General features: G+C 43.1%; 1 protein-coding gene across 1 annotated transcript in view; it reads left to right on the top strand.

Moving 5' to 3' along the window:
• The window catches only part of ARSB (arylsulfatase B), a 172,061-nt gene that overhangs the window by 101,849 nt on the left and 51,477 nt on the right, over positions 1 to 18,735 (top strand). Inside the window, exon 6 of the mRNA XM_055435619.2 lies at positions 5,939 to 6,009. Within this exon, the coding sequence (XP_055291594.2) occupies positions 5,939 to 6,009 (71 nt within the window). The remainder of the gene's footprint in view (positions 1 to 5,938; positions 6,010 to 18,735) is intronic.

Genomic DNA, 18,735 nt, shown 5'->3' with positions numbered 1-18,735 from the left:
GATAACTAGATATTCACATGCAAAAGGATTAAATTAGATTCCTACCTCACAGAATACACAGAAATTAACTTAAAATGGATCATAGACATGAAAGTAATAACTAAAATTATAACAGTTTTAGAAGAAAACATGAGTAACACTCTGTTACTTTGGATTAGGCAGTTTCTTAGAAAAAAATAACAAAAGCAACAAAAGAAAAGACAAGTTGTTCTAAGCCAAAATTTTAAACTTTTTTTTCTGCAAATGATAATTATCAAGAAAATAAAAAAACAACTCACAGAACTGGAGAAAATATTAGCAAATCATGTATCTGATATAGGACTTGTGTTCAGAATATATTAAGAATACTTGCAGTCAATCATAAACAGATAAATAGCCCATTTTTAAAATGAGCAAAGGATCTGAATAGACATTCCTCCAAAGAAGTTGTATAAATGATCAATATACATATGAAAAGGAAAAATGTAAATCAAAACTACAGTGAAATACTACTTCATACCAGCTAGGGTGGCTGTAATAAAAAAGACAGACATTTATAAGTAGTACTAAGAAGAGGATAGGGAGAAATTGTAAGAGTGTAAGATGGTGCAGCTGCTTTGGAAAATAGTTTAGCAGGTCCTTAAAAGTTTAAATATATAAAGTAGATGTAGCAAGTCTACTCCTAGATACACCCCTAAGAGAAATTAAAACAAATGTCCATACAAAATTCTTTACATAAGTATTCATAATAGGCAAAAAATGTAGAAACAACTCAAATGTCCATAAATTGAGTAGATAAAGACACTGTGATGTATCCATACGATGACTATTATTCAGCCATTTAAAAGGAAGATGTACTGATACATGCTGTAAAATGGATGTACCTTGAAAACATTATAAATCATATGGTTTGTAAGTTATATTTCAGTGAAGTTAATTTGACAAAATAATCAACTTGGATACTTCTGTAAATCTTTATGCCCAACCTGAACCCCAGATCAATGAGATCATTCTCTTAGGTGAAACTCAAGCATCAGCATTTTTTAAAGTTCCCCAGGTGATTGCGTTGTGTAGCCAAGATTGAGAATCACAGCTCTAGAATCAGCTCTAATCTAAATCAGCTTCTAATTTAGGAAACTCTAGAAAAGTTCAGATCCCAGTAAGAGGACTCCAGGAAATTTCCACCAGTCTCACTACTCAAAGTGTGGTCCTCAGACCAGTATCACTGGGGAACCTGTTAAAAATATAGTTTCCTGGACAGCCTTCACCCTGGCTCTAGTAAATCAGAACCCACAATTTAACAAGAGCCCCAAGTAATCTAAAGTTTGAGAAGCACTGCCCCAGGTCAGTGATTCGCAGTCTTGGCTGCATGTTGGAATCATCTGGGAGTTATCCTGACGCCTGGGTTCCACCCACAGTGATGCTACTGGTATGAGGTACAGCATCTGGATTTAAGAAGCTTCTAGGTGATTTTAATGTGATACAAATTGAGAATAACTGGTGTAAACATACTGTTTGGGGACATTTCGTGGCAAAAAGAAGAAAAGATATTTTAAAGTAAAATATGTTTTGTTTTTAACATACATGATTGAGGAACATGCATAAACAGATGGAGATTATTGATGTCAAAACTTTCTGGAAGTGCAGAGAAGGAACGGGAGTAAGACAGCAGTAGGGAAGGTTTGCCCTAAAAAGACATTGGAAAAGTTAAAAAAAAGAGAGAGAGAGACCAAGCATTTTCCCCTCCAGGTACAAGAGTGAGATCTCTTTTTATAATATATGATTATTAGAGACTATGCAAATTTAAGTGGCCAAGGATCTGTGAGTTCTTGAGAGAAGAGTGTTTTTAAATTGTATCGGAAAATGTTCAGCAGCTACTTTTCTGAGTTTTTTGATATTTAAAAAGGAGTGTTAATGTATTAATTCAGCAGTAGATAATCCTTCCCAGTAACCAGGGACTCAGTTCTGGGGAGATTGAATGCCTGCAGACAGTGGGAGCTGAGCTGGGCGGGAGGTGTTCTTCCTGGGCATGAAGGCCTCCCCTCGCCAACAATGGGCCTCACCTTGTTACGACCGGCGTCTCTCTACCCTCACTGGTCTTTGCAGAATCAGGACTCTAAAGTGTCTCCTAGACAGAGTCACAAAGCTCGTAGAGTTGGAACTCTGCGAGCTTTGTGACCTCTCATTTCATCCCCCACCACCAGCCTTGGTCTCCACGTGCTCTTCCCCAGGTGACTTGAATCTACTCTGTTTCAGCATCAATATACACACTTGTCTCCATTGAAATGAGCCATGTGGGTTCTGTGCCTTCTGGAGTCAGGGTGTGTGTGTCGTGTCTGTGTGTCAGTGCTCTAGTGATCTGTGCTTAATGAGTAACTGTTACAGGAAACCCACATCTCCTTTTCCTTCCGTCCTCTTCCTCCTCCTCTGGCTTTTCTGCCTCCCTCCTTTCTCCTTAACATCTCCCTCTCTTTTTTCTCTTATTCCCTCCATCTCAGGCACTGAGACCCTGAACCCTTTACCAAAATGAAAGAAGTGACGTAAGTGTTGAGACTTGAGAACCAAGCCAGTGACCATAATACCTTTACTGCTCTTTCTACCTTTTGTTAAAGGCAAGTCGGATCTTAAACATACCAGGACATTTCTACATGCTGAGAGGGAAATCACATGATTGGTTATTACCAGTATGTGATAGCACAAGTGAGTAGCGTGCAATTAAATTCTAAAAATCAACTAATGTGTTTACTGCAGGTACAACATAGTTATGGGTCGTTTTCCTGTCTTTAAATTCCCAAATTCTGTAAACTATCTGAGTTTTTACTTTTCATGCTTTTTAAAGTCTTTATGAAATAATAAAAAAAGTTTACAATTTATATACTACCTTAAAAAGAATCTTAAAATTTTCCTGATTACAATAACAATGCATGCCAACTGTATAAAGCACTGTCGAAAGTCTTGTAGTGTCCCAACCCATCCCCCATCCCAGCTAATAGCTTGGGGTACATTTTATCATATTTCCATTATCACCATCTTCCCTTTACGTATATGTATGCATTTAAAAAAAAATCCACCTGGAGATATTTCTAAAATCCATCACTTTCCAAAGGACTAGCCCCAGGGAATAGGTACATGAGCTTGTCTAAGGATTTTAATAACTTCTCATATTTTGATGTGGGGTAACCCAAAGTTTGCGACGAGTTGACTCACTGGAAAAGACTCTGATGCTGGGAGGGATTGGGGGCAGGAGGAGAAGGGGACGACAGAGAATGAGATGGCTGGATGGCATCACTGACTCAATGGACATGAGTTTGAGTGAACTCCAGGAGTTGGTGATGGACAGGGAGGCCTGGCATGCTGTGATTCATGGGGTCGCAAAAAGTCGGACACGACTGAGCGACTGAACTGAACTGAACTGAACCTAAAGTTTGGGCTTCCCAGGTGGCCCTAGTGGTAAAGAACCCGCATGCCAATGCAGGAAGCTTAAGAGACATGGGTTCGATCTCTGGGTCAAGAATATCCCCTGGAAGAGGGCATGGCAACCCACTCCAGTGTTCTTGCCTGGAGAATCCCATGGACAGAGGAGCCTGGCGGTCCATAGGGTCTCAAAGAGGCAGACACCACTGAAGAGACTTAGCACACATGCAGCCCAAGATTTGTGATACTTTATTCAGTTCCTTTCAATGTACATGTAGTTTTCTTGACTTATTTAATAACTTGAAGTCTCTAATGGTGTTTGGTTATTGTTTAAATCACTTCACTTGTCTTATTTTGTATTTCCTTGGCTTGTATCTCTGACCACGTCCTTATCAAAATATTCTGATTAGTAGATTTTAAAAAGTAGCATCACTGTGTACGTGACTTAAGAAGATTGGTTGGCTTTTGGTTTTTTCACTCCTGTCTGCATCATGAGATTCTACCTGCAATGATTTTCCCCAGCAAATAATTCATCAATGGGATTACTCACAACCTTTAGTGTTCAAAATTCATCTCTTGCTATTAAGTTTCATTATTTTGCAATATCTGTGGCTCTTCTGAATAATGAAAAAATGAAATGAATGATACACAGATAAATTTACAAATTATTGGGAAAATATCTTTTATTTAACCATGCCTAGTACTTTGGGGTATTCCGGTGAGCTCTACTTATAAAGATGAGAAATCTGGGATTTCTTCCACCTCTTTCTTGTCTTTTTTTTTTTTTTTGATTGAATGAATTCTGTTTTGTTTTAGTCCAGAAAAGTCATACCTTTGTTTCTAAGTTACCTAAAATTTTAACATGTAAATTTTACTTTGCTAAAATCTAAATTTAATGAACAGTTATATCCTCTTCCAAATAATACAAAGACTTTCAAATGTTTTTATTCTGATTTCTCCTCCTGACTTACTTGCTATTTTTATCAACCAGATTTTAGCTCTGTTTGCTTGCTTTCTTTTACCTCCTGAGTTAGACATCACCATTCTGTTAAGATTTCCTTATACTCATCATTTTTTTTTTTTTTTGTGCTTATCATCCCTACATACATTCAGAGCTTCTGGGATGAAACCCTAGTTCCTATCATTTTGGATTGTTTGACAGTCTCCATGATATACAGGTCGTTAGTTAAATGTCTCAGGAGGAAAATGAAGAGTCCCAGAAAATAGCCTCCCGCCCCTGACATGCACAGAGCTGCCCCCAGGTCTAGAAGCATTCCTGTATATTTTCCTCCCGCCCTCTAGTTAGAGGGTTTTATGGAGTAGAGAGGAAAAAGGAAATCTTATAGAATCCTGAAGTTAAATATATTCACTTTAAAGGACTGTTTCTTATTCTGAGACTATATTTGTCCTAACTTTTGTTGCTGTTAAAATTACCTTTATTTTGTAAAATGACGGATGGTGATGGTAGTTGAAAGTTTTTTTGGTTTTGGTTTTTATTCATGAGGTTTGTTTTAACTTTTCCTTGCTTGGCAAATATAACATTGCCCTTCACAACCCAGATTTTTTTGAAAATTTACGAGTCCTTGAAATCCTAAACCCCTGCTGTAGACAACTAGCTGTGAGTTTGGGATGTGGACACTGAAGTATGTATTCTTGGTTACATCAGGGGCTTTATTGGTTATTCAGATGTGGACAAATTCTGTAGTATTAGTAGTACTTTGCAACCTTTTGTTGTATTATCAAGTAGTCCTTCGAAGTCTCCCAACGATTGAAGTTATGTCTAAGAACTTCTTCCACATGGCTGGGTCTATACGATCAAAGTGATGTGGGTGCTTTTGCACATCCTGTGTACAACTGGTAATGTTTATGCTACCAATTTTTTAAAAACACTCACAACCAAATATTTGGCCAATAACTTACTATGTGCCTTTCTCATTTGAAACATGAGCAGGTTGAACTGCTCTCCAAGTTTGTTTTCAACACTAATGTGAGTTGTGATTGCATTTGCACATATATCTAAAATTAAAAAAAGTCTTAAAGAGATATAACTATTTCATATGTATTTATATTGCATATAAGTTTCACACTGTAAATTTAGATGTGGAAGACACTCATTTTTCTCACGTGAGCTCATTTAAAAGGCTTGCTGCATCTGGGGTATGGGCACTGCCGCTTAGCAGATGCTTTTTCTTCCTTTCCCTGTGAGTGTTCAGTGTGGAGTCCACACTGGAGTTCTCATTTCACTGCTGTACCAAATGGTCATGTTTGAATACGGTCACGTTATTTACTGCAAAGGGGCACAGAACTCTTCTTTCCTGTGCTTGACACTGAAGTTGTTATGTAAACGTTCGGGCATTGTGGTGAGGTAGACAAGCGATGACGACTTGAAGATGCACAACCCCAGATTTTGGAGGCCCCTGAATTCATGACAGAGTTGTTAACTGGCAGTTTGTTATTTCCTATAAGCACAAGGAAAGCAAGTATTACAGTTACTCATACCCATTTGAAAGAGGAAATTAATGTTTTCTAAAAAATTCTTTTTTAGTGAAGGAAGCCCGTCCCCCAGAATGGAGCTGCTGCACAATATCGACCCAAACTTTGTAGATATTTCACCATGTGAGTACGTTGTTTACTGCTACTAACTTAAATCTCTTTGGCTTACAAAGATGGTTTTATTGCCTAGTGTCTCTCTAGCCTAATTTTCCTTTTCCACTTGAGTTTGCTATAAAAGTAAACATTTCTCCATGGCACCTGTGGCACCAATATCCCCGTGGCTTTGTTGATACAAATGGTGAATGCTGCCAATGAGCTATGTGACCTTCTAAGCCAGTTCCCTCTCTGAGCCCCAGCTTTCCCATCTATAAAAGAAGAACCCATTGCTGCCCTATAAATAAATTCTTCAGAACCATTTTTCTAGATTCCATATATGTGCATTAGAATACGGTATTTACCTTTGTCTTTCTGACTCACTTCACTCTGTATAATAGGTTCTAGGTTCATCCACCTCATCAGAACTGACTCAAATGCATTCCTTTTATGGCTGGGTAATAGTCCATTGTGTATATGTACCACAGCTTCTTTATCGATTCATCTGTCAGTGGGCATCTGGGTTGCTTCCATGTTCTAGCTATTGTAAATAGTGCTGCGATGAACTTTGGTGTACTTGTGTCTTTTTCAATTTTGGTTTCCTCAGGGTATATGCCTAGGAGTGCAATTGCTGGGCCATGTGGTGGTTTTATTCTTAGCTTTTTAAGGAATCTCCATATCATCTTCCATAGTGGCTGTATCAATTTACATTCCCACCAATAGTGCAAGAGTGTTCCCTTTTCTCCACACCCTCTCCAGCATTTATTGTTTGTAGACTTTTTGATGATGGCCATTCTGACTGGTGTGAGGTGATATCTCATTGTGGTTTTGATTTGCATTTCTCTAATAATGAGTGATGTTGAGCATCTTTTCATGTGTTTGCAATGGAGAAACAGACCTAGAGAATAGACTTACGGGGAGAGGGGAAGAGAGGGTGAGATGTACGGAGAGAGTAGCATGGAAACTGACATTACCATATGTAAAATAGACAGCCAATGGGAATGTGCTATGTGGCTCAGGAAACTCAAACAGGGGCTCTGCATCAACCTAGAGGGGTGGGGTGGGGAGGGAGGTGGGAGGGAGGCTCAAGAGGGAGGGGATATATGTGTACCTGTGGCTGATTCATGTAAAGGTTTGCAGAGAACAGCAAAATTCTGTAAAGCAATTATCCTTTAATAAAAAAAAATTAAAAAAGTAAGTCAGAGAAAAGCAAATATCATATATTACTACATATATATGGGATCTAGAAAAATTTGCTTAGATTATCTTCTTTGCCAAGCAGAAACAGAGACACAGACATCGAGATCAACCATATGGACACCAAGGGGGAACAGGAGGTGGATGAACTGGGGGATTGGGGTTGACATATATACACAATTGACACTATGTATAAAATAGATGGTTAATTAAATATTGCTATGATGACAGTATCCCCTCAGCTTATCTATAGGTTCAATGCAATCTCTTTTAACATAGTGGCTGGGTGCAAGCTGAGCATAATTTTTACTATTTTTAAATTTAATTTTTATTTTAGATTGGGGTGTGGTTGATTTACAATGTATTGATTTTGGGTGTGCGGCAGGTAGTTCAGTTGTACATATGTGCTTGCACACTCAGTTGCTTCAGCTGTGTCTGACTCTTTGCAACCCTATGAACTGTACCCCACCCCCACCCCCGGTCAAGTCTCCTCTGTCCGTATGATGATCCTGGGAAGAACTGGAGTGGGTTTCCAGTTCCTCCTCCAGGGGATCTCCCTGGTCCAGGGATTGAACCCATGTTCCTCCATTGCAGGTGGATTCTTTATCACTGAGTCACCTGGGAAGCCCATAAGTGTACATGTATCTGTTCTTTTTCGATTTCTTTTCTCATCTAGGTTATTACAGAATACTGAGTGGTTTTTACATTTTTTTCAACTTTGTTATTACCTATTTTTAGATCCTTTTGAAAAATGAAAATTGTAGAGGTAGGTTCAAGAGGGAGGAGACATTTGTGTACCCATAGCTGATTCATGTTGATATAGGGCAGAAACCAACATAATATTGTAAAGCAGTTATCCTTCAATTACAATAAATGTTTAAAAAAAGAAAAGGAGAACCCATCTCTGGTAAGCCAGTTCCCTCTCTGAGCCCCAGCTTTCCCATCTATAAAAGGAGAACCCATCTCTGAGCCTCCCTGTAACTGTCAGCGTAGTGCTGTTATTGCCCTGTTCTTACCTGAGTGAGTGTCAGATTATCCTTCCAGAAAACTCAAGGCCAAATCAGCCAGCTTGAGCATGAGCCAAAGGGGTACTTCAAGGCTGTATATTGTCACCCTGCTTATTTAACTTATATGCAGAGTACATCATGAGAAACACTGGGCTGGAGGAAGCACAAGCTGGAATCAAGATTGCTGGGAGAAATATCAATAACCTCAGATATGCAGATGACACCACCCTTATGACAGAAAGTGAAGAGGAACTAAAGAGCCTCTTGATGAAAGTGAAAGAGGAGAGTGAAAAAGTTGGCTTTAAGCTCAACATTTGGAAAATTAAGATCATGGCATCCGGTCCCATCACTTCATGGGAAATAGATGGGGAAACAGTGGAAACAGTGGCTGACTTTATTTTTCTGGCCTCCAAGATTGCTGCAGATGGTGACTGCAGCCATGAAATTAAAAAATGCTTACTCCTTGGAAGGAAAGTTATGACCAGCCTAGACAGCATATTAAAAAGCAGAGACATTACTTTGCCAACAAAGGTCCGTCTAGTCAAGGCTATGGTTTTTCCAGTGGTCATGTATGGATGTGAGAGTTGGACTGTGAAGAAAGCTGAGCGCTGAAGAATTGGTGCTTTTGAACTGTGGTGCTGGAGAAGACTCTTGAGAGTCCCATAGACTGCAAGGAGATCCAACCAGTCCATCCTAAAGGAGATCAATCCTGGGTGTTCATTGGAAGGACTGATGTTGAAGCTGAAACTCCAGTATTTTGGCCACCTCTTGCGAAGACCTGACTCACTGGAAAAGACCGTGATGCTGGGAAAGATTGGGGGCCTGAGGAGAAGGGGATGACAGAGGATGGGATGGCTGGATGGCATCACCAACTCGATGGACATGGATTTGGGTGGACTCTGGAAGCTGGTGATGGACAGGGAGGACTGGCGTGCTGCAGTTCCTGGGGTCGCAGAGAGTCGGACATGACTGAGCGACTGGACTGGACTGAACTGAAACCAGCACATTGTGCTGCCCAGGTCTGCCAGGTCTCATAAACCGGTGATTTTCCTGGCAGTCCTGCAACTTAGCTTGATTCTGCCTAGTGCCTAAATTAACCTGTAGGGAACCCTATTAATTCCTGCAGGGAGAGAGGCCATGTGGTGCTCCCTCATTCCCATAGGTTGTAATAGCGTGCAATAGCCCTTTATAAATACCATGCTAGTGGCCCTGATCCCCCTGTGCCATGAGTTAGGGCCTAGAAAGTGTTAGCTATTAGACCCTTTTCCAGGATCCATCATCATGCCTCGCTGTGAGACTGTCTGCAGGAAATGTTGCTCTGACGTTCCCCTCATTCACTTGGGTGCTCCCATCGCTCTTTTAGACACACCACTCCCCCGTGGTCCAGGCTCTGCTTACTCTTTTTGTCCTCTCCAGTCTGTGCTGCTACCTGCCTTAGGATTTCCCCGCCCGGAGCAGGACCGCACAGTGATTCTGAGCGTGCCACCGGACATTTGGGGCCCAGCTCTCCTTGCCAGGCTCACTCCAGGCCCTTCCTCCATCTTCTCACGCTCCTGGACACTTGCTGTTTCCAGGTATGCAGATCGTCATCCTTAGGTCTTGAGCGTGCTTTTCTCTGTTCCTTTTGCTGCTCCTCCAGAATTTTCCTCATCCCCTGAAACCTAATCCACTTGTCCCACTTCTGTGAATGCTTTCCAGAAACCCGAGAGGAAACGGTACTCCTTCCTCTCGGCATATGTGCACCCCTTCACTCATGTGTCTGTGTGTGCTGTGCTAAGTCGCTTCAGTCGTGTCTGACTCTCTGTGACCCCACGGACTGTAGCCCGCCAGGCTCCTCCGTCCATCGGATTTCCCAGGCAAGAATACTGGAGTGGGTTGCCATTTCCTCCTCCATGGGATCTTCCCGACCCTGGGATCGAACCCAGGCCTCCTGCATTGCAGACAGGTTCTTTACTGCTGAGGCACTGGGGAAGGCCATATCTCTGTATAGCGTTGACCAAATTTTCCTGTATGTGCCTACATTTCCCACTAAGCTGAGAGCTCCTGGACTTCAAGGTTTATGTAATATTTATCTTTCCATCCTCATAAGTTAACACAAAAACCTGGCACTTGGTAGGTACTCTGAGGATTATTTAAAGACTGAGAGTGGACAGTTGGAGAAGGTCTGGGATAGAATAAATACCACCTACAATCATTAGACCTGGAAAGGAAACTGTCCTGAGATAGGGAAGAATGGCTGCAGGATGGAGAAATTTCTATTTCTATTGGAGTAAACATATGTCAAGAGAGGCAAGGGTAGTAATACGTCCAGTATGCTAGCCGCTAGCCTTGTGCGACTACTGAGCACTTGAAATGTGACTCACTGTAGATCAAGGTGTGTGTGCTGCAAACCTAAAACACTCATCCGATTTGAAGACCTCGCACAAAAAATATAAAACATACACATATTTACTACTGGTTGAAATGGCAGAGCCCTTGTGGCTCAGCTGGTAAAGAATCCGTCCACAGTACGGGAGACCTCGGTTCAATTCCTGGGTTGGGAATATCCCCTGGAGAAGGGAATGGCTACCCACTCCAGTGTTCTGGCCTGGAGAACTCCATGGACTGTATAGTCCATGGGGTTGCAAAAAGTTGGACACAACTGAGTGAATTTCATTTTCAGTTCACTTGGTATATCAAGTTTAAATATATTGATTGTAATTTCATCTATTTCCTTTTCCTCTTTCAATGTGCTTAATCAGTTCAGTTCAGTCGCTCAGTCGTGTCCGACTCTTTGCGACCCCATGAACCACAGCACGCCAGGCCTCCGTGTCCATCACCAACTCCCGGAGTTCACTTAAACTCATGTCCATCAAGTCGGTGATGCCATCCAGCCACCTCATTCTCTGTCGTCCCCTTCTCCTCCTACCAATGTTTAAATCACACATGTCATTTGCATTATATTTCTGTTGGTCTAGAAGAATTGTTCTAGAAAGTACTAGGAAATTATTTGATCAGCTGTGTGAGAGGATCCCAGACCTATGGTTAGCTACTATGGAGATGCATCAATTGTTTAAACTCTTCTTTGCCCCAGCACACCAGGGGATATGACACATTCCAGCCCGCAGCTGGTTCACTAGAGCCAGGGGCCAGTCAGGTAAGAATCTCTCAGGGTGCTGAGAGAAAATAAAGGGGAGGTGGGGATGGTTTTCACAACCTCTGAGCAGGTTAATGCACTGCGAAGCCCAGTGTGACATCCAGGCATGTTCTGAAAAGGTTGCCCACGCCATAATGGCTGTCAGCTCTCCTCACCAACTAAGTTCCACCTGCAAATGAGAAGCCTTAACCCCCCTCACTCACTGAGCTGTGTTTTGTCTTGGCATCAGAAGTGGAAGCTTGAGAACTGTATTCCTGTGTGATGGGCCACAGTGCTGCTTGCCATGAGATTCTTAGTATAAACTACCATGAATTTTTGCCGTCTTCCTTAAAGTGCCCCTAGCAAGGTAACAACACAGGCAAAAGATTTTTTCAGAGTAAGAATTGGGGCATGGAAATCAGAAGAGAAAACTGTCTTAGTCTTGTCATTCATAGATTATGAGGTCTTGACCAGGTCCCTTCACTTTTCTGGGACTCAGTTTCCCACGTATTAATTGATGGATGGAAACCCTTTGCTGCTGTCCCAGATTCAGGACTGCTTCCTGGCCATCTGCTCCTGCTCCCGCCTCCTGGAAGCCCACCCCAGGCCTTCCTGTCAACCCTCCCTGCTTGAGTACTCTCGCTCTGACTCCTGAATGTCAGGAGGGGCATTGTCAGGCCCTGGTGTCGACATGGAGCCATATTCACTATTGGTTCACAAAACAGAGCATTTCCTGCTTTCTGTGCCTGCGGGTAGCAATGTGGCACCTCCTTCTCATCCCTGTTCATGGGCAACATCATGCATCTTTTCTGCTCAGTTTTCATATCCATTTCAACCCACTGTGGGGCAGAATTAGAAAAAGGGGATCTACCTTTGGGGTTCTGCTCCTTTAGAGGATGACAATACAAGCCCAGTTCCTTTTCTGTGCAGTTAATTTGTGGGAGGAAAATTTAATCCATATATGAGACAGTATATATTTGTAGGACAGTCAAGATTGTATGTCATATTCATAGAATGTATTTCATGACTATGTTCCAGAGGCTTTTGTGGAATAAAATCAGAAGGTAGCCCATGTAGGGTACAAATGAAGGAGAGACGATTGGGTCACTGTTATCATGGAAACATTTCTTTGGTTTCTAATGCCAGCACTTCCCAGATGGTTTGTACTTATGGGAGAAGAGAGTAATATTCCACCCCACCTTCCCCAAAGCCACTTCCTTATCTGTGAGGTGAAAACTGAATTAAGTGACATCTGAGGTCCCTTCCAGCTTCAGCATTCTGTAGGTCTCTATAGAATAGGACTTCAGTAGAGCAAAGCTGCCTCCTTACCATTTCTTCTTTGTCACTCTGCTAGAAAAGATGCACTTGTTAATAAGCAGTGGTATAGCCAAAGACATGTTTGTATGTAGACGAACACAGTTGATAATGTTAGAAACAGTATAAGTGTTAGTCGCTCAGTCATGTCTGACTCTTTGCAGCCCCATGGACTGTAGCCCACCAGGCTTCTCTGTCCGTGGAATCCTCTAGTCAAGAATACTGGAGTGGATAACCATTCCCTTCTCCAAGGGATCTTCCCAACCCAGGGATCAAACCTGCGTCTCCTGTGGCGCCTGCACTGGCAGACAGGTTCTTTACCATCTGAGCCACCAGGGGAAGGTAAACTTTATAAGGACTCAGTTCAGTTCAGTCGCAGTTGTGTCCAACTCTTTGCAACCCCATAGACAGCAGCACACCGGGCTTCCCTGTCCATCACCAACTCCCGGAGCTTACTCAAACTCACGTCCATCGGGTCAGTGATGTCATCTAACCATCTTGTCCTCTGTCATCCCCTTCTCTTCCCGCCTTCAATCTTTCCCAGCATCAGGGTGTTTTCCAATGAGTCAGTTCTTCGCATCACATTGCCAAAATATTGGAGTTTCAGATTCAACAAAAGTCCTTCCAATGAATATTGAGTACTGATTTCCTTTCGGGATTGACTAGTTGGATCTCCTTGCAGTCCAAGGGACTCTCAAGAGTCTTATCCAACACCACAGTTCAAAAGCATCAATTCTTCAGCACTCAGCTTTCTTTGTAGTCCAACTCTCACATCCATACATGACTACTGGAAAAAACCGTAGCTTTGACTAGATGGACCTTTGTTGGCAAAGTAATGTCTCTGCTTTTTAATACGCTGTCTAGGTTGGTCATAGCTTTTCTTCCAAGGAGCAAGTGTCTTTTAATTTCATGGCTGCAGTCACCATCTGCAGTGATTTTGGAGCCCCCAAAATGAAGTCTGTCACTGTTTCCACTGTTTCCCCATCTATTTGCCATTAAGTTATGGGACCGGATACCATGATCTTAGTTTTCTGAATGTTGAGTTTTAAGCCAACTTTTCACTCTCCTCTTTCACTTTCATCAAGAGACTCTTTAGTTCTTGTTTGCTTTCTGCCATAAGGGTGGTGTCATCTGCATATCTGAGGTTATTGATATTTCTCCTGGCAATCTTGATTCCAGCTTGTGCTTCATCCAGTCTGGCATTTTGCATGATGTACTCTTCATATAAGTTTGCTCCAAGCACTAGAGTAGTGTGAATTATTACACAATTTTGTTATTACTACATCCTTCCCACCTTTCTGGCCCCTGTTCTGAAACAGCACTGCATCATTCCAGTTTTCCATCTGCTGTCTCTCCTTTAGTGGGTTTCGTTGGCAGTGGTGGACCAATGTCTCCTCCTATCATGAATTGTAGGAGTTGATGTTAGACTTTTCTGAAGGAAGTCCTGCCTTCCACATAGGACCAGAGCCCCTCAGAAGCTTGCCTCCTGCCTTGTAGCATCTATACCACCTGCCCCTTACTCTAAGAGTACAAGTCACCACAGAAGCCCTTCCTGCTGGTGGAGTTAGGGTTTTTTCCATGGCTGCATACCTTGGTAGGGTGTGGCTTTGATATTTACAGTAAAAATGTTTCCAAAAGACTGGTGTGTACACACACACCAGAGGTCATAGGATCATCTGTGAGCCAGGAGATTCTGCAATAAAACATAAGTCACAAAGAGCCGTAGATCATACCCATGAGGATGGCTACGGAAGGGAGGAGTGGAAGAAGGAAAAGAACAATTATTGAGAAAGATGTGGCTTGGCACGCTTGTGCACTGCTATTGGGAATGTAAATGGTACAGCTGCTGTGGAAACAGTATGGCAGTTCCTCAAAAACGTAAAAATAGAACTGCCATATGATCCAGCAATTCCATACCTGGATATATGCCCAAAAGGAATTGAAATCAGGGACTTGAACAGCATTGTTCACAGTGGCCAGAAGGTGGAAGCCACCCAAATGCCCACTGAGAGAGGGCTGGATAAACAAAATGTGCTACATGCATCCAATGGAGTACTATTATTTAGTCTTAGAAAGAAAAGAAAATTCCGAAACATGTTGCAACATGGTTAAACCTTGAGGCCAGTATGGTAAATGAAATACGCCAGTCACAAAAAAAGACAAATAGCATAAGATTCCACTCACATGAGGTACCTAGGGTAGCTGAAATCGTAGAGACAGAAGGTAGCGCAGTGGGTTCTAGGGACTGGCTGGAAGGCGGAATGGGAATTGTTGCTTTTTAGTGGATATTTAGTTTTGGTTTTATGAGATAAAGAGTTCTGTGGACTGATGATGGTGATGGGAGCACAGGAATGTGATCATACTCAATGCCACTGAACTGGACACTGAAAAATGGTTGAGATGGTAAATTCTATGTTATGCATTATATTGTACCAAAATTTTAAAAATAAATGAAATTTAATCCCCCCCCAAAAAAGCATAGAAACTCCATGGAGACAGGATCTATAACTTTTTCTTTTATTGCCGTATTTCCAGTGGATAGCACAAGGCCTACCATCATACTAAGTCCTCAATAAATATTTGTTCATGAATGATGACTAGACCAACAGGTTACAGTCTTTGTTTTATTGTGTCTTAGCCTTTCTTGACCCCAAAAGTGCCTCCAGATGGCAATTCACACTCTCCTCTTAAACTCTGAACTCACATCCTACATTTTGTGCCTAAAAGAAAAAAGTCACGAGCTGCTTTTTATTGTAATTAACATTATCACATACAGATGTTTGAAACTACTTATCCAGCATAAAAATGCCCACCCTCACCCTTCCCCTCATGGAAAATATCCAGTGATGTGGCATTTTCCCTGCCCATTTCATCTCTTTCCCTCAGACTTCCTTGATGGACAAATGAAAGAAAGTGAAAGTATTAGTGACTAAGTCATGTCCAACTCTTTGGGACCCCTTGAACTATAGCCTACCAGGTACCACTGTCCATGGGATTCTCCAGGCAAGAATACTGGAGTGGTTTACCATTCCCTTCTCCAGGAGATCTTCCTAACCCAGGAATCAAACCTGGGTCTCCCGCACTACAGGCAGATTCTTTACCGTCTGAGCCACCAGGGACAAATACACGTAAATATAAAGCCCCCGGCCTGGTTTCAGCTCAGCTGACTTCCCCTCTGAGCCGAGGGTGCAGCTGCTTCTTGCTGGTCTGCTCTCATTTCCGCCTTTCTGGAAAGCTCCCTTTCATTGCTGCACTGGGCACTGGCTCTCTCAGTGCCCACAAAGCCGCCTCTGCTTTTATCTCTTGCCCCCGGGCCCCCGGCCAGTGTCAAACATATGGTTTATAATTGCTTCCCCATGTGCTTTGAGGAAACTTCTTATTCGTCTTCAGAGGCTTTGTTTTCAGGTGACCTTACATGGACACATTTTGGTCTCTGTTCGGATAGTACCTTTTCTCCTCCTTCATTGCCAAGAGTAGATCCTAAGACTTATTTATTCTCCCCTCCTGTCCTTCCATGTCTTTAAAGGGTTTCTTTCTATCAGGCTTACCTCACTCAGGGTCTGTCTCCAGCTGTACAGGGTGGGCCGTGGAGGAAGCCTGTGCAAGAGCCTGGGGGGAGGGGATGGTACTGTTGAAGGTGATTTATGGGAAAGCCTGGAAACATCCAAAGGGTGGGGAGCAGCCATGATCCCAGGTTAGACTCTGAGATCCTACAGGTGTGAATGCCACTCAGCCTGGTTCTGAAGCACGCTAGCCCCAAATTCTGTGGTTCCCCTCGGTTCTAGTCAGCCAGTTCTAGTTCCTGTCCTGCCTCAAACCAGGAGGATAAATGATTTCAAAGGTATTAGTCTGCCTTAGGGAAAATGTATATGCTCATCCTGTACACCCCAGGCTTGACCTGGGCTATTCTGAGGTAAAGACGCTACTCCGTCTATGACCACAACTCCCCTTGGAAGTCACGTCGCTTTCAGTGAATCGTCAGAATCCTCACGTCCACCCACGTGTGTGACCTGACACAGCGCTCAGCCCTGCTGGCAGAAGCCTGATTAGAGACTAAGGGCCCTGACAGATGTTAGCATTTTCCACGCCAAAGGCCAAGTCTTCAAAGTGATTCTGTGCATCTTCGTCACTATTGCGTCGAAAGGGCCTCTTCTCTTCAAAGGTTATAATAGGATGTTATTTCTGCTCATGGTTAGAGGGTGAAAGAACAGTCTTCACTCCCTCCCCTCCTCTCACACTCTGTGGTAAAATTTTCAGGTCTGTACTCTGGATCCAGGAGTGGTCCAGGTTTGCACGCTTGGAGCTGCTCCCTGTTTTCCTCTTTAGAGCAAATTCAGATCCACTTCCTGATGCTAAGTTGCCATTTCTGAGGTGATTTGTTCAGTAGATAATGTCTGCCCACAGTAGGTATACAGTTGTGGGTTGTTGTTGTTCACTTGCTAAGTTGTGTCCGTCTCTTTGTGACCCCACGAACTTCAGCATGCCAGGCTTCCCCGTCCTTCATCAACTCCTGGAGCTTGCTGAAACTCATGTCCATCGAGTCAATGACACCATCCAATCATCTCATCCTGTCTCCCCCTTCTCCTCCTGGGCACTTTGCATCCAGTGGCCAAAGTATTGGAGCTTTAGCTTAAGTCCTTCCAATGAATATTCAAAGTTGATCTCCTTTAGGATGGACTGGTTGGATCTCCTTGCAGTCCAAGGGACTCTCAAGAGTCTTCTCCAGCACCATAGTTCAAAAGCATCAATTCTTCGGTGCTCAGCCTTCTTTATGGTCCACCTCTCACATCCATACATGACCACGGGAAAAAACCATAGCCTTGACCATACGGACCTTTGTGGGCAAAGTGTTGAAAGAGGATGTAGACGCAGCCCCCCGCTTGCCTGCCTGGCCACTGTTGGTGGTCCCCAGCTGCCTGCAGCTGCGCACAGGCTCCCTGGCCTGCCCCCTGCAGCCTCTGCCATCCCCTCAGCACCACTGCAGCACCCTCCGCCATCTTCCTTTGTGTCTCTAACCCTTCTCAAGGGTCCGGGTCCTCCTGCTCCGTGAAGCCCTCCCCAACCCTCCAGACTTGAGACCCTTGAGTTTTTCTGGAGCATCTTGAGACACTGAGATCTGGCTTCTTCCTCCTGCAGTTACTTTTGTTTATGGTTTCCCCATCCAGAGCCATGCACTCCATGGAAGGCAAGATTTCGTCATATAGCTCTCTGGAGGCCCTTTGTATAAGGAGAGGTACACACCCCCACAGAATGCAAGCTGATAAGTTAAGCATTTAGGTTGGTTGCTGCTGCTGCTGCTAAGTCACTTCAGTCGTGTCCGACTCTGTGTGACCCCATAGACGGAAGCCCACCAGGGCCCCCTGTCCCTGGGATTCTCCAAGCAAGAACACTGGAGTGGGTTGCCATTTCCTTCTCCAATGTGTGAAAGTGAAAGTGCATCTGCTTATTTAATTAGAAGACATCTAGCAAGAGCAGTAATGCCATACATTATTTCAAAGCACTTTCATGTCTTTTGGGGCATATTTGGGAGGTAGCAACACAGGACAGCTTTCTGTCGTTCAACCTGAAATCATATATTGAGCAGAAAAAAAAAAGTTAGGTGGAATGCCTGAGGCCAACCAGCTTTCAGTGAGATTTCCCATCATTGCATGGAGTCCCAGCAGCTAGAAGGCACCCTGGCAGTCAGTTCAGCCACCCACTTTATAATCCAGATGGAGAAACTGAGGCAGCAGGCCACACACACATGGTAAACGTGTCTGCAGGTCCAGGCTTCATGTGTAAGCCATGGTCTACTGACCTCAGAGGTCTCTGTTTTCTTTTCTGCACTGATTTTGTGAAAAAAGTACAATCACCTCACTCAAATACCCAGCATGTTGATGGAGGATTATACATTTTTATACATTTAAATGAGCCTGGGGAAGCAGATCTACTTGTGACGCTAACCTTGCTGTTTCACATGTAACCTGACTCTGTGGATGATGGCAGCTTCTCTTTGCAAGGCTTGTTATGGAAACTGTGTTTGTGCCTCATGGTAATTATCTCTGAGGAGGGTGATGGAATAAAGGAGTGGAGTGTGGCTAAGACAGAGTAGCCTACTGGACCTGTAGAGTTCCAGGGTATCAG

This window comes from Moschus berezovskii, chromosome 9 (genome assembly GCF_049115385.1).
Source record: "Moschus berezovskii isolate FMDL1 chromosome 9, NW_MosBer_1.0, whole genome shotgun sequence".
NCBI classification, from domain to species: domain Eukaryota; kingdom Metazoa; phylum Chordata; class Mammalia; order Artiodactyla; family Moschidae; genus Moschus; species Moschus berezovskii.
Note: the sequence above shows the minus strand (reverse complement) of the source record. Positions and strands in the feature narration are given on the sequence as shown.